Raw genomic sequence first — 20,832 nt, forward strand, 5'->3', positions numbered from 1 at the left:
GGTCTCGAACTCCTGGACTCAAGTGATCTTCCTGCCTCAGCCTCCTAAAGTGCTGGGATTACATGTGTGAGCCACCATGCCCAGCCTAGATCAATACTTTGAAATCCACAAAGGCCCTCAGATAAACTCAGGAACAAACCTATATATGCTCACAGAATGATACAAGTTGATCAGCTTATTGTACCTAAGAGACTATTTGCAAACCTACAAAAAATGAAGTCTTAAATAGCAGCCTATAATCTGGATGTCCTCACGGCAGTGAGGCATCAGCTCCCCAGCAGAACCCAGATAGTAAAATCTAGTAACTCCCATGTCTAGACTCTCAGGGCAACTGACACTGGAGTAACATGAGCTTCCCTATGGAACGGTCTTGTCAAAATTGGCAGGTTTTCCTGGCTGAATCAGAACAGCCTGTGTCTTGTTTCATTCAATACTCCCTTGGAAGCCAAGCATCTCACTAGGGAATGCCATCTGCAGTGGACATCAGGTGTCTCAATGCCCTCTTTGCAAGCATGCAAATATCCTGGTTCCATTTCTGTATCTCAAGAGACTCTGCTCTTTCTTCAGATGAGAAAAATCATGATAAATGCTAGTCTTTGACAAGTCTGCCTTGCTGTTCCTCTTCCAGGGAACAGTTCAGTTCTAGTCCCGAACCAAATGATTCCTGGAGCTTTCATCCAGTTCACACTGCTTCTATACCTAGTTCCAAAGCCAATTTGTAAATTCAAGACTTCCCTTCCTGAACTGTACCCGAATGTCTAAATTCACTTCTAGATGTTTCCTTGATCAACAACAGCACCCTAGATATTCTCGGGATCACTCGTTGTCAAACTTTGAGTATGCATTTAGAGACGTTAAAATACATATTACTGGATCCCACCTCTGGAGTTTCTGATTCAGTAGGTCTAGGGCAGGACTTGAAAATGTGCATTTTTATGTTTTTACTTTTCATTTTATTATTTTTTTCGAGATAGTCTCTCGCTCTGTCGCCCAGGCTGGAGTGCAGTGGTGTGATCTCAGTTCACTGCAACCTCCACTTCCCAGGTTCAAGCAATTCTTGTGCTTCAGTCTCCTGAGTAGCTGGGAATACAGGCGTCCGCCACCATGCCCAGCTAATTTTTGTATTTTTTGTAGAGACGGGGTTTCGCCATATTGGCCAGGCTGGTCTCGAACTCCTGGCCTCAAGTGATCCACCCACCTTGGCCTCCCAAAGTACTGGGATTACAGTTATAAGCCACTATGCCCGGCTGAAAATTTGCATTTTTAACAAGCTCCCAAGGGATGCTGATGTTGGTGGTCAGGGAAACCCACTTTAAGAACCACTGCTCTAGCCAGGTGCAGTAGCCCACACCTACAATCCTAGCACTTTGGGAGTCTGAGGCAGGACGATCCCTTGAGCCCAGGTAATGGAGGTCGCAGTGAGCTATGACTGCACCACTTCATTCCAGCCTGGATGACAAACAAAGCAAGACCCCCCGTCTCAAAAAAAATAAAAATAAAAAAAGAGAGCCACTACTCTAGATCAACTTTTTTTTTTTTTTTTGAGACAGAGTCTCGCTCTGTCACCCAGGTGGGAGTGCAGTGGCACAATCTCGGCTCACTGCAACCTCCGCCTCCCAGGTTCAAGCAATTCTCTGCCTCAGCCTCCTGAGTAACTGGGATTACAGGCGCCCACCACCATGCTTGGCTAATTTTTGTCTTTTTAGTAGAGACAGGGTTTCACCATCTTGGCCAGGCTGGTCTCGAACTCCTGACCTCGTGATCCCCCCGCCTCGGCCTCCCAAAGTGTTGGGATTACAGGTGTGAGCCACTGAGCTGGCCTTTTTTAAAAATTATTTTATTATTGTTATTATTTTTTTTTTGAGACGGAGTCTCGCTCTGTCCCCCAGGCTGGAGTGCGGTGGCACGATCTTGGCTCACTGCAAGCTCCACCTGCCGGGTTCATGCCATTCTCCTCCCTCAGCCTCCCAAATAGCTGGGGTTTCACCATGTTAGCCAGGATGGTCTCGATCTCCTGACCTCGTGATCCGCCTGCCTCGGCCTCCCAAAGTGTTGGGGTTACAGGCGTGAGCCACTGCACCCAGCCTATTATTATTATTTTGAGACAGGGTCTTCTTACTCTGTCACCCAGGCTGGAGTGCAGTGGCACAATCTCAGCTCACTGCAACCTCCGCCCCCCGGGTTCAAGCAATTCTCTGCCTCAGCCTTCTGAGTAGCTGGGATTACAGGCATGTGCCACCACACCTGGCTAGTTTTTGTAATTTTTTGTAGAGACAGGGTTTTGCCATATTGCCCAGACTGGTCTCAAACTTCTGAACTCAAGTGATCCACCTGCTTCAGCCTCCCAAAGTGCTGGGATTCAGGTGTGAGTCACCACACCTGGCCTCACTTTCGTTATTATGGTAAAATATACCTAACAATATTTATCATTTTTACTATTCCTAAATATGCAATTCAGTTGCATTAAATAAATTCACATTGCTGTGTAACTAGCACCTCTCTACAACCCAAAACTGTTTTATCATACCCAGCAAAAACTCTGTACCCATTAAACAACTCCCCCTTCCCAACTTTCCACAGCCTCTGTTATTCTACTTCCTGTCCTTATGAATGTACCTATTGTAGGTACCTCATACAAGTGGAATCATACAACTGTTGTCCTCCTGTGTCTGGCTTATTTCATGAAGCAGAATGTTTCCAAGGTCCATCATGGTATAACATATATCAAGACTGCCTTCCTTTTAAGGCAGAGTAATACTCCATTATATGTATATACACCATCTTGTTTATTCGTCTGTTGATGGACACTTGGGTTGTTCCACCTTTGGCTATTGAGAACAGTGCTGCTGATCAGACGCGGTGGCTAATGCCTGTAATCCCAGCACTTTGGGAGGTCAAAGTGGGCAAATCACCTGAGGTCAGGAGTTCAAGACCAGCCTGGTCAACATGGTGAAACCCTGTCTCTACTAAAAATACAAAAATTAGCCGAGTGTGGCAGCGCATGCCTGTAGTCCCAGGTACTTCGGAGGCTGAGGCAGGAGAATCCCTTGAACCTGGGAGGCGGAAGTTGTAGAGAGCTAAGATCACGCCATTGCACTCCAGCCTGGGCGACAGAATGGGACTGTCTCAAAAAAAAAAAAAAAAGAATAGTGCTGCTATGACATGGGTGTACAAGTACCTCCTTGAGGCTGTGTTTCAATTCTTTTAAATATATACTTAGGCGTGAAATTTCTGGGTAATATGGTAGTTCTATGTTTAATCTTTAGAAAAACTGCTAAAGTGTTTTCCACAGTGGCTGTACCATTTTACATTCCTAACAGCAATGCCAACACTTGTTTCCCATTTTGTTGTTTCACTTCTAACCATCCTAGTAGGTAGCGCTTAGCCATTATTATTATCACAAGTTTTGATGTGCACTTTTACCAATACTTGTAGCACTGTAAAGACAGCATGACAACAATGAGAGGTTCTGACTAGTTTGCAGCTTCAAATGGTTCCAGCAGCTCCATTCAAAAGACAAGTTTTCACAATTGCTTCTAATTTTCTTGAAAAATCACCTCCAAGGCTAGCATTTACCTAGCTTCATGGTGACTAAGAAAGAAAATGGGCTGGGCACGGTGGCTCACACCTGTAATCCCAGCACTTTGGGAGGCCAAGGTGGGTGGATCACCAGAGGTCAGGAGTTCAAGATTACCCTGGCCAACATGCCAAAACCTCACCTGTACTAAAAATACAAAAATTGGCCAGGCGCAGTGGCTCACACCTGTAATCCCAGCACTTTGGCAGGCCGACACAGGCAGATCACTAGGTCAAGAAATCAAGACCATCCTGGTCAACATGGTAAAACGCTGTCTCTACTAAAAATACAAAAATTAGCTGGGTGTGGTGGTTTGCATCTGTAGTGCCAGCTACTTGGGGGCCTGAGGCAGAACTGCTTGAACCCAGGAGGCGGAGGCTGCAATGAGCCAAGATCACGCCACTGTACTCCAGCCTGGCAACACAGTGAGCTTCTGTCTCAAAAAAAAAAAAAAAAAGAAATACAAAAATTAGCTGGACATGGTGGCACGCGCCTGTAATCCCAGCTACTCAGGAGGCTGAGGCACGAGAATTGCTTGAACCTAGGAGGCGGAGGAAAGAAAGAAAAGAAAATGATATTTGGGGTGGCTGAAGAAAAAAAAAAAAAACAATGAATATTTTTTTCTTTTTAAAAAATTTCTCACAGGGCGTGATGGCTCACACTTGTAATCCTGGCACTTTGGGAGGCCAAGGTGAGTGGATCACTTGAGGTCAGGAGTTCAAGACCAGCCTCGCCAACATGATGAAACCCCATCTCTACTAAAAATACAGAAATTAGTTGGGCATGGTGGCATGCGCCTGTAATCCCAGCTACTGGGGAGGCTGAGGCAGGAGAACTGCTTGAATCTGGGAGGCAGAGGTTGTAGTGAGCTAAGATAGTGCCACTGCACTCCAGCCTGGGCAGCAGAGTGAGACTCCATCTCAAAAAAAAAAAAAAGTTTTTTCTCTGATAACTTAATTCCATAATAATGTTGTTTTACCCATAAACAAAATGGCACACTGGCATTCAGTTTCCGGAAATGTCTAATGGTTTCTCTAGAGCGTTTAGAAATTAATCTAGAAAGGTTATTTTTGAAAACAAAAGTATGTGGAAAATCCTGTGTATTTAATCTTGCTAGCTACATCACTTCTAAGTCCCTAACCTAGCCAGAAATACCATTTTTTCTTCATTTTTGGGGTTTTCAAGGCATGGAAGAGCTAGAGCCTCCTTAGTGAGGCAAATGGCCATCCCCAAATAAAAATGTTTTATTGTCCTCATGTATTACGTTTAAGTGTTCAGGCCTTTCTCTCAGTAACTCTTTTCCTTCATGATTCCAAGAAAAAATCAGGAAAATATAGAAAGTACAAAAGAGCAGTAAAAATAACTTCCTGGCAAGGTGCAGAGGCTCACACTTGTAATCCTAGCACTCTGGGAGGCCAAGGGAAGAGGATTGTTTGAACCCAGGAGCACGAGACCAGCCCAGGCAACACAGTGAGACCCCCATCTCTATTTTTTGTTTTTTTTTTAATTACTTTAAGGTCAGGAGCGGTGGCTCACACCTGTAATCCCAGCACTTTGGGAGGCCGAGGCAGGCGGATCACAAGGTCAAGAGTTCAAGACCAGCCTGACCAACATGGTGAAACCCCGTCTCTACTAAAAATACAAAAATTAGCCGGGCATGGTGGCTCATGCCTGTAATCCCAGCTACTAAGGAGGCTGAGACAGGAGAATCACTTGAACTCAGGAGTCTGAGGCTGCAGTGAGCCGAGATTATACCACTGCACTCTAGCCTGGGTGATGGAGTGAGACTCCATCTCGGGAAAAAAAAAAAAAAAAAAATTACTTTAAGCCGGGCGCGGTGGCTCACGCCTGTAATCCCAGCACTTTGGGAGGCCGAGGCGGGCAGATCACAAGGTCAGGAGATCGAGACCACGGTGAAACCCCGTCTCTACTAAAAATACAAAAAATTAGCAGGGCGCGGTGGAGGGCGCCTGTAGTCCCAGCTACTCAGGAGGCTGAGGCAGGAGAATGGCGTGAACCCGGGAGGCGGAGCTTGCAGTGAGCCGAGATCGCGTCACTGCACTCCAGCCTGGGCGACAGAGCGAGACTCTGTCTCAAAAAACAAAACAAAACAAAACAAAAAAAAAAACACAAATTACTTTAAAAAGCCAGGCACAGCGGCCCATGCCTGTAATCTCAGCACTTTGGAGGCCGAGGCAAGTGGATCACTTGAGGTCAGGAGTTTGAGACCAATCTGACCAAAAAGGTGAAACCCCATCTATATTAAAAATACAAAATTACCCAGGCATGGTGGCGCATGCCTGTAATCCCATCTACATGGGAGGCTGAGGCAGGAGAATGGCTTAAATCCAGGAGGCAGAGGTTGTAGTAAGCTGAGATCACACCACTGCACTCCAGCCTGGGCAACAAGAACAAAACTCCAACTCAAAAAAAAAAAAAAATTACTTAAAAAAAATTCCATTGTTTGGAAAATTTTCGTCCTCAACTTTCTTACTCTTGACAGAAGTTGAAAAAAAAATCTAGCTTAAAAAAAGAAAGGGAAGGCCGGGCACGGTGGCTCAAGCCTGTAATCCCAGCACTTTGGGAGGCCAAGACGGGTGGATCACGAGGTCAGGAGATCGAGACCATCCTGGCTAACACGGTGAAACCCCGTCTCTACTAAAAAATACAAAAAAAAAAACTAGCCGGGTGAGTTGGCGGGCGCCTGTACTCCCAGCTACTCGGGAGGCTGAGGCAGGAGAATGGCGTAAACCCGGGAGGTGGAGCTTGCAGTGAGCTGAGATCCAGCCACTGCACTCCAGCCCGGGCGACAGAACGAGACTCCGTCTCAAAAAAAAAAAAAAAAAAAATACAGGCAAAATGAAAGTATCATGGAAAAACAATTTCAAAAGCTGTTGTCTTGTCCCAGATATTGATAAGAAATATACTTTCCTTTCCCATTATACTCACTGTGGTACTTGAGAGATTAAACTGTACATACGTAAGACTATGGCTCCAGCTGGAGTGCAGTGGCACGACCATAGTTCATTGCAACCTTAAACTCCTGGGCTCAAGTGATCTTCCCACGTCAGCCTCCCAAGTAGCTGGAACAACAACAGCATGTGCCGCCATGCCCGGCTACTTTGTTTTTTATTACTTTTTTTTGAGACAGAGTTTCGCTCTTGTTGTCCAGGCTGGAGTGCAATGACATGATCTCAGCTCACCATAACCTCTGCCTCCTGAGTTCAAGAGATTCTCCTGCCTCAGTCTCCTGAGTAGCCAGGATTACAGGCATGTGCCACCATGCCGGGCTAATTTTGTATTTTTAGTAAAGATGGGGTTTCTCCATGTTGGTCAGGATGGTCTCGAACTCCCGACCTCAGGTAATCCTCCCGCCTCAGGAGCCCAAAGTGCTGGGATTACAGGTGTGAACCACTGCACCCAGCTAATTTATTATTATTACTTGTGTAGACATGGAGTCTTGCTATGTTGCCTAGGTTGGTCTCGAACTCCTGGCCTCAAATGATCCTCCCACCTTGGCCTCCCACACTACTGGGATTATAGGCGTGAGCCACTGTGCCTGGCCAAGATGGATTTTCATGAAGGCAAAGAGCAGACCTTCTATTCTGAGAGGTACAGCCAGAGGCTTATATGAACTCCCCAAATTCATTAACCTCATTAAATCATATAATTTCTGTCATACGTAAATGTACATTAAACAGTGTCACCTCAGAACAATAAATAACTGGGAACAATGTAGCCACACCTCTACAGGGAAACTTGTGAATGGCTGAAACCAGGAATTTTGAACCCACAAATGTCCAGGGTGAGCTATTTCTGGGGTGTGTGTGTCATACATAAACATACATGGTTAAAGGCAGATGAAGTGCACTGAAGACAGCAGTTAACCAGAAGAGTGAGTCTCAGTTCTACTGAAAGCCTCAGAATATCATCCTTATATCTTAAAGACAATCATCCTAAGCAAAACAATACCTGCTTCATAGGCTATGTGAGGAACAAACAATTTCAAAAAAGTTTCACTCATTCTTCAGCAAACATAGTTTAGTTTAGTTTTGTTTTTTTTCTGTTTTTGTTTCCAACTTTTATTTTAGGTTCAGGGTATACATATGCAGGTTTATTACATAGGTAAATTGTGTGTCACAAGGTTTGGTGTACAGATTATTTTGTTACCCAGGTAATAAGCATAGTACCCAATAGGCAGTTTTTTGATTCTCATCCTTTTCCCACTCTCCACACTCAAGTAGGCCCAGGTGTCTGTTGTTCCCTTCTTTGTATCCATGAGTACTTAACGTGTAGATCCCACTTGTAAGTGATAATGTGTGGCATTTTTTTTTTCTTTTTTCTTTTTGAGATGGAGTCTCACTCTGTTGCCCAGGCTGGAGTGCAGTGGCACGATCTCAGCTCACTGAAACCTCTGCCTCCCAGGTTCAAGCAATTCTCCTGCCTCAGCCTCCCAAGTAGCTGGGATTATAGGCACCTGACACCGTGCCCAGCTACTTTTGGTATTTTTAGTAGAGAAAGCGTTTTGCCATCTTAGCCAGGTTAGTCTTGAACTCCTGACCTCAAGGGATCCACCTGCCTCGGCCTCCCAAAGTGCTGGGATTACAGGCGTGAGCCCACGCGCCTAGCTGGCATTTGGTTTTCTGTTCTTGCATGAGTTCACTTAGAATAATGGTCGCCAGCTCCATCCTTGCTGTGAAAGACACGATCTTTTTTATGGCTCTGTAGTATTCCATGGTATATATGTACCACATTTTCTTTATGCAGTCCACTGCTGATGGGCACTGAGGTTGATTCCATGTCTCAGCAAACATATTTTGAACCCTCCAATATATACTAAGAATTCAGAAGTTCGAGTCCCTGTCCTCACTGCATGTAGCAAGTCCTCCTCCTTGATAGGTACTCTATAGTTTAATAATTGCCTTCAAAGAACTAGAAGGCAATTCCTCCAGGATAGAGAGTTCCAACCTTGCTATACAAGGACCTGGTACATACCAACAGATAATAAATGATTGTTGAACGAACAAACTATATTTCTGCTTATGATCTAAAAAATATGCTCAGTTGACATTAACATGAAAAAGGATTGATATAAAATAACACTGTGTGGTGATTATAGGGAAACAGAGACACTTCATAGCAACACTCAGAAACATTTGGAGGTATACATGTACTGAAACATCACAATATGTACAATTATTATGTACAATTATTACGTCTTTTTTAAAATAGAGATAGGGCTTACTTTGTCACCCAGGCTGGAATGCAGTGGCGAAATCATAGCTTTGTAAACTTTGTAACCTCAAATTCCTGGGCTCAATTGACCCTCCTGCCTCAGCCTCCCAAAGTGTTGGAATTACAGGCTTAAGCAACCACACCTGGCCAAAAACAACAATAACTTGAAAAGGAAAAATAAAAAGGACACCACATTATCATGCCATGGCAAGGCTCAACAGTGTTCTGTCATATAAAATCCATCTTGAGTGCAGTGGCTTATGCCTGTAATTCTAACACCTTGGGAGGGCAAAGGTGAGGAATTTGAGACCAGCCTAGGCAACATAATAAGACCCTCTCTCTGTTAAAAATAAATACATAAAAATAAATTGTGGCTGTGCACGGTGGCTCACGACTGTCATCCCAGCACTTTCGGAGGCTGAGGCAGGCAGATCACAAGGTCAGGAGTTTGAGACCAGCCAGACCAACATGGTGAAACCCCGTCTCTACTAAAAATACAAAAATTAGCTGGCATGGTAGCATGCGCGTGTAATCCCAGCTACTCAGGAGGCTAAGGCAGGAGAACTGCTTGAACCCGGGAGGCAGAGGTTGCAGTGAGCCGAGATTGTACCACTGCATTCTGGCCTGGGCGACACAGCAAGACTCCATCTCAAAAAATATATATAATCATCATCATCATCATCATTTTTTAAAAAGCTGAATAAAATCCCTCCATCTCTGAAAACCCCTGCAAAGGGTATGGAAATGGCTCATTTTACCCTCTATGATGGTTATGCTATAGAACAATTGGTTTTAGACTAGAACTTTTCAGTATGAGAAGTCAATTGCTGCGATCAGTATTTGGTGACACATAGTTTCATAAGTACTAAATGTGTTGAGCAAAGACCTATCTTTAACTTTAAAGTGAAAACTTCAAACTGTTCCTAACTACAAAATTTTTCAGAGATAAACCATGGTTTCTCAACTGTGGTGCTACTGAAATTTTGACCAGATAATTATTTGCTGTAGGGAGCTGTCTTATGCATTAGAGGATGTTTCGCAGCATTCCTGACCTCTACCCACTAGATGCCAGTACCACCTCCCACAGTCATGATAACTAAAGAGTTTCTAATATTGACAAATGTTCTAGGGGGAGGATCATCCTGATAGGGAACCAGAGATAAACAATGGAATGATAATTTTTTTCATAAAGACTGTTTAAAAAAGATATGGAAGATAATACAAACTGTCATTCTTAGCACTCGTTTGCGAGTCATTTTTAGATCATCAGATGACCTTTTAATATTTTATGTGAAAAGCAGCAGCAGAAGCAGACCACCACCACCAGTGCACCTAAAGGTAATGTGTAATCTAGAAAGAAGAAATAAACCAATGAACCAATGGATGATGCAAAAAGTCTTAACAGTAAAAAATGAGCTAAGGTAGCCTCAGTACTCTGTTATGTCTATTACTCATGCATGGTAACTGTTAGAATTCTTAGGCTATCTTGAAATCTTTTATTTCAATGCTACAAAGTCAGACTCCATTTTTCTTCCTATTCTTATCTAAAACAAAACAAAACAAAACAAAAAGTTTCCTGTATCACAGAGAGCAAGATTACTTACCACTATTTATTGAGCATTTTGTAAACACAAGGGATTTTACTTAAATAAGCAGATCCCCAAAAAACTTAAGGAAATAAGACAAAATAGATTCAGAAACGTTAAATAAAACACCAAGAGCCACAAAGGAAGCCAAGGGATTCCTGAGGTCTACCAAAGGGTCATCACCATCACATCCCAAAAGGCCTAGGTTTTACTTATAAATCTTTTGGTTTATAAAAAGGCCAGATTTGCAATAATATTAAAAATTGAGATCTCAGCATTTAATAGTATAATCTTAAACGTGTAAAGAACACATAGTACTTTTCAGAAAATGTTATCATTTTTCATTATAAAAGAAACATATGGGGCTGGGCGCAGCGGCTCACGCCTATAATCTTAGCACTTTGGGAGGCTAAGGCGGGCAAATGACCTGAGGTCAGGAGTTCGAGACCAGCTTGGCCAACATGGCAAAACCCCATCTCTACTAAAAATTAAAAAACTAGCTGGTCATGGTGGCGGGCGCCTGTAGTCCCAGCCGCTTGTGAGGCTGAGGCAGGATAATCGCTCAAACCCGGGTGGTGGAGTTTGCAGTGAGCCGAGATCACATCACTGCACTCCAGCCTGGGCGACAGAGTGAGCCTCTGTTTCCAAAAAAAAAAAAGAAAGAAAGAAAAGAAACATATGGGCTGGGCATAGTGGTTCATGCCTATAATCTCAGCATTTTGGGAGGCTGAGGCAGAAGGATAGCTTCAGCTCAGGAATTTCAGACCAGCCTGGGCAACATAGTGAGGTCCTATCTGTATTTATGAGAAAAAAAAAAATTAGCTGGACGTGATGACACGGGCCTGTGGTCCCAGCTACTCAGGAGGCTGAAGTAGGAGAATCACTTGAGCCTGGGAGGTCAAGGCTGCAGTGAGCCATAACTGTGCCACCACATTCCAGCCTTGCAATAGAAACATATGATCATTATAGATAATCTAAGTAGCCCATTTTTTTTTCTTTCTTTTTTTTCAGATGGAATCTCACTCTGTTGCCCAGGCTGGAGTGCAATGGCATGATCTTGGCTCACTGCAACCTCCGTCTCCCATGTTCAAGTGATTCTCCTGCCTCAACCTCTGGAGCAGCTGCAATTACAGGCGTACAACACCACGCCTGGCTAATTTTTTTGTATTTTTAGTAGAGACGGGTTTTCGCCATGTTGGCTAGGCTAGTCTTGAACTCCTGACCTCAGGTGATCTGACTGCCTTGGCCTCCCAAAGTGCTGGGATTACAGGCGTGAGCCACCGCGCCCAGCCTTAAATAGCCCATTTTTTAAAACACTGGTTGTAATAATGATGTATATAATGAATTATATCATCATATTATCATACTGACATGTATCTGTAATAATGATTCACATCAAAACAAATGCAAAGGTAAAGATTAGTTAGGTGTTCAAGCAATGAACAAGTAACTAATGGATGAACATCCCAGACATTTCAGTCCTAAAGTCACAGATGACTTTCTTTAGAACCTGCCCAGAATTTACTGTAGAAATAAATTCTGGCTTCAGAATAATTCAATAAACCTACCTGTGCTACCTACACTGAAAAAAAAGACAAGTACTGTGCATGTACGTTGTGGATGGGTTTGGTATTTCAGAGGAAACTGGTACATACTACAGAAACTGCCTTTCCCAGAGAAAAAATGAAATGCTTATCTCAGAAGCAGAAATTAAAGAAAAAAATCATCTCTAATCTACTCTTTTGGTCTTATCATTTTATAGTTTGGACCTAAGAGATCACCAATCCTTAATAAATAAGGTTTCCCATGAATTCTGGAGCTTCTCTGCCTCCTGTCCGCACCCTCCATGTCCATGCTTAACAACCTAATGCCAGCCAGGTGCAGTAGCTCACGCCTATAATCCCAGCACTTTGGGAGGCCAAGGCTGGAGGATCACTTGAGCCCAGGAGTTTAAGACCAGCCTAGGCAACAGAGCGAGATCCTGTCTCTACAAAATAAAAAATAAAAAAATCTAAGTGGGCATGGTGGTGTGGTGGTGCACACTTTTAGTCCCAGCTTCTCGGGAGGCTGAGGTAGGAGGATTCCTTGGGTCAGGGAGGTCAAGGCTTCAGCAAGTTATGATCATGCCACTGCACTCCAGTCTGAGTGACCGAGTGAGACCATGTCTCCAAAAAAAAAAAAAAAAAAAAAAAAAAAAACAACAACCTAATGCTGGACAGACACAGTGGCTCATGTCTGTAATCCCAGCACTTTGAGAGGCCAAGGCTGGAGGACTGCTTGAACCCAAGAGTTTGGGACCAGCCTGGGCAACAAAGCAACACCCCTATCTCTATTAAAAAAAAAAAAAAAAGTACCAGGCATGGTGACACATGATTGTAGTTCCAGCCACTAGGGAAGCTGAGGAAGGAGGATCACTTGAGCCCAGAAGTTTCAGGCTGCAGTGAGCTAGGATCAAGCCACTACACTTCAGCCTGGGCAACAGAGCGAGACTCTGTCTCTTAAAATTTAAAAAAATTTTAAAAAGTGAACCAAACGCTTAAGAAACTAACTCGGTTAGGTTCCTAACGGGCCTTTTCAAAATCAGATATAAAAGTGCTGATGCCAGGCCCTCCAGCACTGAGAAGTGTAGGCTAAACTACTTTTCTAGGAACATCTTGCCTTACTCCAAAAGAACAGGAATAGAAAACAGTGGTTATTTTAGTGTTCAGGAAGAGCAACCAAGATCTCATATGGAGGTGTGCTTAGGGGGAAAATGTTAAAATAATTGATTAGGAAAAAGAAAGTACCAGAATTGTCTGATATACCAAGGCAGGATGGTAGACAGAAGCAGTGAAATGGCTGATATTACACTAGAGGTTGTATCTGAACAAATAATCAGGGTTAGGTTCTATGACTTCTAATCTTGGCACTGCAATGGACCAGCCACACTGCCGTAAAATGGGGCTTAATATTTAGAAAATAAAGTTTAAGTATTCCAAAATTACTATGTCTTTTCCAAGATAATAAAGGCATAAAAGTCAGAAAATGAAACTCAAATATACCCGCAATGAGTCTTAACTTTTACCTCTTTAAAACAGTTTAGCTCCTGGCCAGGCAGGGTGGCTCACGCCTGTAATCCCAGCACTCTGGGAGGCTGAGGCAGGCTGATCGCCTGAGGTCAGGAGTTCCAAGAGCAGCCTGGCCAATAAGGTGAAACCCCATCTCTACAAAAAATACAAAAATTAGCCGGGTGTGATGGCGGGTGCCTGTAATCCCAGCTACTTGGGAGGCTGAGGCTGGAAAATCCCTTGAACTCAGGAGGCTGAGGTTGCAGTGAGCAGAGATTGTGACAAGAGTGAAACTCCACCTCAAAACAAAACAAAACAAAACAGTTCAGCTCCTTTCTAAAGGAGGGTCTTTTCAAGTCATTCATAAGTACTAGGTTGGGTTCCTTAGAGAAAACCTCCAGGCCCCTTAATATTCACAAAATAAAAGTCCAAGACTCTTGATGTGCTCAGAAAGTTTTTCCTTTTTTTTTTTTTTTTTTTGAGATGGAGTCTCGCTTTGTCACCAGGCTGGAGTGCAGTGGCGCAATCTCAGCTCACGACAACCTCTGCCTCCCGGTTCAAGCCATTCTCCTGCCTCAGCCTCCCAAGTAGCTGGGACTATAGGTGTGCACCACCACTCTCAGCTAATTTTTGTATTTTTACTAGAGACAGGATTTCACCATGTTGGCCAGGATGGTCTTGCTCTCTTGACCTTGTGATCCACCCACCTTGGCCTCCCAAAGTGCTGGGATTACAGGCATGAGCCACCACACCTGACCAGAAATTAATAGTGAAATTCTCACATCCAAATGAGATTTTACCTAATTGCTACATACAATATCATAAACTATCGGCAGTAATGAAAATAATAAGAGTTCTTCACCTTTCCTTCCTTCTTTCTCTCTGTAGAAGGCCTCAATTTAACATCATGAATCATTTGGTCCTTGACGTATGGTAACTTCCGGGGAGAGAGATGACATTTAGCACAGGACATGTAAGACTGTGGGAAAAGGGAAGTTCTTGGCCACAAGAAATGGGACAAAACCCTTGCCCTTGGGAAAAATGCCAAAAATCTCTTAAGTACACGGTAAAGCAGTTAAATTTTTAGCTTTAAAAGATTCCATTATAAAAATACAAACCAGACTGGACACAGTGGCTCATGCCTATAATCAAAACACTTTGGGAGGTTGAGGCGGGAGGATTGCTTGAGCTTAGGAGTTTATGACCAGCCTGGGCAACATGGTAAAACCCCCCTCCACAAAAAATATAAAAAATTAGTTGGGTGTGGTAGCATGCCTGTAGTCCCAGGAACCCGGGAGGCTGAGGTGGAAGGATCACCTGAGCCTGGGAGGCTGGGAGGTCGAGGCTGCAGTGAGCTATGATCATGCCACTGCATTCCAGCCTGGGTGACAGAGTAAGACCCTATCCCCCACCAAAAAAAAAAAAAAAAAAAAAGCAAAAACCACATCATGCAATTAGAATAATTAGAATAGGCTTTTGAAAACTACACTATAAAAATGGAAGATAATAATTTTCTGGAATTCATAAGAACCTGTACTAGGTGATGGTCCCCAGGGTGGATATGAATATTTTTTCCCCTCGTAATTGGCTTAAACTAACATGGTTCTAAAATTTTTTGCTATTCAAAAATGATGAGGATGAGCATGGTGGCTCATGCCTGTAATCCCAGCACTTTGGGAGACCAAAGCAGGCGGATCACCTGAGGTCAGGAGTTTGAGGCCAGCCTGACCATCATGGCGAAACCCCGTCTCTACTAAAAATACAAAAATTAGCTGGGTGTGGTGGCAGGCACCTGTAATTCCAGCTACTAGGGAGGCTGAGGCAGGAGAATTGCTTGAACCCAGGAGGCAGAGGTTGCAGTGAGCCGAGATTGTCCCACCACACTCTAGTTTGGGCGACAGAACAAGACTGTCTCAAAAAGAAAAAAAACAAAAAACAATGATGAATATCATAATAATGGCTAACTTTACTGACTACTTATTATATAACCATTGGGCTAAGTGCTCTACATGCATCTCCTTACTAATCCTTACAACACTGTAAGGTCTAAATAACATAAACTTTAAGAATTTTTGAAAAAAGAAAAGACATAAAATTAAAATTAAAAAAAACAAAATAATAATTTTCAGGCTGGGCATGGTGGCTCATGCCTGTACTCTCAGCATTTTGGGAGGCCAAGGTGGGTAGATTGCTTGAGCCCTGGAGTTCAAGACCAGCCTGGGCAACATAGTGACATCTTATCTCTATTATTTAAAAAATAAAGTAAAATAAATTGGCGATGGCTCACGCTTATAATCCCAGCACTTTGGGAGGCAGAGGCGGGAGGATCACAAGGTCAGAATATAGAGACCATCCTGGCCAACATGGTGAAACCCCATCTCTACTAAAATACAAAAATTAGCCGGTCATGGTGGTGCACGCCTGTAATCCCAGCTGCTCGGGAAACTGAGGTGGGAGAATCGCTTGAACACAGGAGGTGGAGGTTGTGCCACTGTGCTACAGCCTGGTGATAGAGCAAAACTCCATCTCAAAAAAAAATAAATAATAAAAATATTAATAGAAGCATAAGTACTTTAGAAAACTACTCTATTGTCCATCAATCACCACTGGGATATCCCTGCAAAACCAAAAGACCCTAAACAGCTATAATTACACAGAATTTTAATCTAGTGAGAGTTCTAGTTACGAGTCTTGGCAGGGCGAGATGGCTCACACCTGTAATCCCAGCACTTTGGGCTGCTGAGGCAGGTGGATTGCCTAAGGTCAAGAGTTCAAGACCAGCATGGGCAACATGGTGAAATCCCGTCTCTACTAAAAATACATAAATTAGCCAGGCATGGTGGCAGGCACCTATAATCCCAGCTACTTGGGAGGCTGAGGCATGAGAATCACTTGAACCCGGGAAACAGAGGTTGCAGTGAGCTGAGATCGCATTACTGCACTCCAGCCTGGGCAACAAAGCAAGACTCCGTCTCAAAACACAATAACGTAATGACAATAAAGATTAATACTTATATATAGAAATTGTCCTTCACACTGCCAAACTGCCAGCCCATTAAGAAAGGCTTTTACGGCCAGGCATGGTGGCTCATGCCTATAATCCAAGCACCACGGGAAGCCAAGGCAGGCGGATCACTTGAAGTCAGGAGTTGGAGACCAGGCTAGCCAACATGGTGAAACTCCATGTCTACTAAAAAGAAAATACAAAAATTAGTTGGGTGTGATGGTGCATGCCTGTAGTCCCAGCTACTTGGGAGGCTAAGGCAGGAGAATTGCTTGAACCAGGAAGATGAAGGTTGCAGTGAGCCGAGACTGTGCTCCAGCCTGGGTGACAGAGAGAGACTCTGTCTCAAAAAAAAAAAAAAGAAAGAAAGAAAAGAAGAAGAAAAAGAAAGGCTTTTACAAGCCTTCTTGTGCAAAAGAACAAGAAGATATAAAGAAAACAAAATTTTACTGTAGTTGTGACCACACCTTGAAATGGAGAGTTGACAACTCTGTTTTAAGGAACAAATTCTTTTCCTATAGTAATTTCATAATAATTTCTTGCACAGAGTATACAATATGTTTCTGCTGGCAATATACAGTTGAGTAAAGGCTTTCTAAATCTTTTCCTCTGTACTTTCCAAACTATATTTTAAGAAACATTAACAAAACCAAACACATATATCAATACCAAAACCCACAAAATTAGCTATTTTATACCCACTTAGGCATCTAAGTAAACTGGCTAACGGCTTCATGGGAAGTAATGTACTGTAAAAGAGGAAACACTGGCAATGAAGGCAGAAAACCTAGACCTGGGTGGAAATCATGGCTACATAACTTGCTAACTCTGTGACCTTGGGCAATTTCCTTCTCTCAGTCTGAGTTTTCTTATTTGCAAAGTGAGAGTAGTAATTCCAATCTTGGGAGGGTGGATTAATTGCATGTGAAATGCCCACCACAGAGCCTGACTCCAAGGAGGAGTTTAGAAAAGATATTGCTATGATTGTTATTCATACAAGTTCCTTAAAAGCAAGAACATCATATTTGTCCTTGTAGCCCAACTGTAGGCTTTATAATTATTGAGGAGCTGAAAAAACAAGAAACACCAAAGTTACAAATGAGGATTTGTATCCGTTCAACACACGCCTAGACAGAAAATGAAACTAAGAAGTAATCATGACTTTCAAAAACTGTATCAACGCATACATAGAGTATAAATCAAAGTATATATTGCCATTTGATGGGGAAAAATATCAAAATATGCAATGTGCTTATTTTTAAGCCACTCTGAAAGAAGATGATGCTGCCTGTAAACAAATCAGGAGTACAACTACTCTTCATTCATTCTGCAAGTATTTCCGTAAGTGCCAGTCATTATGTCGGTCATTATGCTAGGCAATGTGCATATGATGGGGAGCAAAAGCGAAAATAGTCCCAACCCTCATAGAGCTTGCTTGCAGTCATGTAATCACACAAGTAAGTGTTAACTTGTGATAAGTGATGTGAAGGATGGGTAAATGGTGCTCTGAGAACCTATTAGGTTAGAATCTAATCTAGCTGAAATCAAGGAAGGCCTTCCAAAGAGGTGAAACCTGAGAGCTGAAGGATGAAGAGGAGGTTAACAAAGGGAGGTGCTTCCAGATGGAGTAAAGTAGCTACTGCAAAGACCCTGTAAGCAGAAGGAAACATGGCAAGAACGCAGGACTATAAGGGCAGTGTGCATGGAGCAGAGACAACTATGAGAATTAGCTAGGGTCTAGGCTGCACAAGGGCCTATATCACCTACATTCAAAAGTTGTAATTTGATCTCAAGAGCAATGACAAGGCCTGTAATCCTAAGGCTTTGGGAGGCTGAGGCAGGAGGACAGCTTGAACCCAAGAGGTCGAGGTCATAATTACACCACTGGACTCCAGCCTGGGTGACAAAGTGAGATCCTGTCTCCACAAAAAAAAAAAAAAAAAAAAAAAAAAAAGCAACCAGAAGCCACTAAAGAATTTTATGAATGCTTCTTTGTGGGGCAGGCAGGCTGAGGGGAAGATGAAATCAGATTTTCAATAGGACTCTGGCTTCTGGCTTCTGGAATACGGATGCATCAGGTGGGAAACAAAAGTCCTGTCAGGATACGATAGTAGCTCGGAATAGGGTGATGGCAGTGATGGTGGAAGAAAGCCAATGAATTCAAGATATATTCAGGAAAATCTAACACTGTATTGTACACAAGGGCAGAGAGATAGCAGTGTCCAAGACACTGGGTTTCTGATTCATATGACTGTACAGAAGGAGAAGGAGATACCACTCTGGAGGTATTCTGCTTCCGAAATGTCTTTAAGGAGCTGGGCGCAGTGGCTCACTCCTGTAATCTCAGCACTTTGGGAGGCTGAGGTGGGTGAATTGCCTGAGGTCAGGAGTTTGAGACCAGCCTGGCCAACATAGTGAAACCCCATCATTACTAAAAATATAAAAAATTAGCTGGGTGCGGTGGCGGGCACCTGTAATCCCAGCTACTAGGGAGGCTGACGCAGGAGAATTGCTTGAACCCAGGAGGCAGAGGTTGCAGAGAGCCAAGATGGCGCCATTGCATTCCAACCTGGGCAACAAGAGCAAAACTGTGTCTCAAAAAAAAAAAAAAAAGAAAGAAAGAAAAGAAATCTCTTTAAGGCTGTTCACACAGGCCAAAAAGGGCCTAAGTGCACTATACTTTTGCAGGAAAATGTGTAAACCCAGTTTGATCCCCTACTTTAAATAAGGGTCTGAAAGATTTTTTGCTATTTACAAAAATCAAACTGACTCTAAAAAATACAAGGATTTTCCCACACTGAAGAAATTTCAAAGATTCTGCCACAAGCTTCTAAATCAACTTCCAGTGAATGTTAAATTGGTTTCAGCAATAGAGCAACATTATGGAGTGAATGTGTCATTTCCCATGAGGACCACTTTGATAAGGCTAACACTTATTTACTGCCATTTAATTTAAATATTTTAAATAAATCTTAATAGTTAAGAGTACTCTTGGCCAGACGCAGTGGCTCACACCTGTAATCCCAGCACTTTGGGAGGCTGAGGCGGGCAGATCACAAGGTCAGGAGATGGAGACCATCCTGGTTAACACCGTGAAACCCCATCTCTACTAAAAAATACAAAAAATTAGCCGGGCATGGTGGCGGGCGCCTGCAGTCCCAGCTACTCGGGAGGCTGAGGCAGGAGAATGGTGTGAACCCGGGAGGTGGAGGTTGCAGTGAGTCGAGATCGCGCCACTGCACTCCAACCTGGGCGACAGAGCAAGACTGTCCAAAAAAAGAAAAAAAAGTACTCTTGGCCGGGCACGATGGCTCAGGCCTGTAATCCCAGCACTTTGGGAGGCAGAGGCGGGCAGATCACGAGGTCAAGAGATCGAGACCATCCTCCAACATGGTGAAACCCCGTCACTAGTAAAAATACAAACATTAGCTGGGCGTGGTGGGCACCTGTAATCCCAGATACTCCCGAGGCTGAGGCAGGAGAATCATTTGAACCCGGGAGGTGGAGGTTGCAGTGAGCCGAGATCACGCCATTGCACTCCAGTCTGGACAACAAAACCCAAACTCCGGCTGGGCGCGGTGGCTCACAACTGTAATCCCAGCACTTTTGGAGGACAAGGTGGGCAGATCACGAGGTCAGGAGTTCGAGACCAGCCTGGCCAACATGGTGAAACCCCATGTCTACTAAAAATACAAAAATTAGCTGGGCATGGTGGCAGGCGCCTGTAATCTCGGCTGCTCAGGAGGCTGAGGCAGGAGAATCATTTGAACCCTGGAGGCGGAGGTTGCAGGGAGCCAAGATCAGGCCACTGCACTCCAGCCTGGATGACAGGGCGAGACTCCGTCTCAAAAAAAAAAAAAAAAACCGAAACTCCAACTCTAGAAAAAAGAGAGTACTCTTATGTGACATTAAACTAGAATATGATAACATCAGGCATTACCATAATTAGAACTATACTGCTTTTTTGTTTTAATATTTTGAAATGCTTGTAAAAAATAGTATTTTGTAGGAAAAAAAGAGATAAGATTTTTAAAACACACAGACACATAATCTCTTGCCTTTAACAAATATTTTGCCATTTCCATCCTAGTCCTTGTTAATGCCCATCACATTCAATTCAGGGTAAAAAATAAGGTTTTTACTAGTTAAACACATTTGTATATGTGTATGCACTATATACAAAGTAAAGCCAATATTATGTCAATACTATCAATACTTTAATATTTACTTTTCCTGGTTTTAGTTTTTAAATTTGCAACGGATGCTATTTGCATAGAATACTGATGCCTTTAAGTCTTAAAAACAGAAATCTGACTGACCCAAGAAAAAGGATGAAAGAAAGAGATTTGTCCCTTTAAAATCAGCCAACACGTGCTATGTCAG

At 43.2% G+C, this 20,832-nt stretch overlaps 1 protein-coding gene across 2 annotated transcripts in view; it reads right to left on the minus strand.

Annotated features, from left to right (window-relative positions):
* Nucleotides 1-20,832, minus strand: part of PTPN9 (protein tyrosine phosphatase non-receptor type 9) — a 112,819-nt gene that overhangs the window by 90,060 nt on the left and 1,927 nt on the right. The window contains exon 1 of one of the 2 annotated variants that reach the window (XM_073012340.1): nucleotides 14,308-14,433. The exons of the other annotated variant lie outside the window; for it this stretch is intronic. Within the exon in view, the coding sequence (XP_072868441.1) occupies nucleotides 14,308-14,418 (111 nt within the window). The 5' untranslated portion in view covers nucleotides 14,419-14,433. Of the gene's footprint in view, nucleotides 1-14,307; nucleotides 14,434-20,832 lie in introns of those variants that run through there. 2 annotated transcript variants of the gene reach the window in all.

Source organism: Chlorocebus sabaeus, chromosome 26, assembly GCF_047675955.1.
Source record: "Chlorocebus sabaeus isolate Y175 chromosome 26, mChlSab1.0.hap1, whole genome shotgun sequence".
In the NCBI taxonomy this organism is placed as follows: domain Eukaryota; kingdom Metazoa; phylum Chordata; class Mammalia; order Primates; family Cercopithecidae; genus Chlorocebus; species Chlorocebus sabaeus.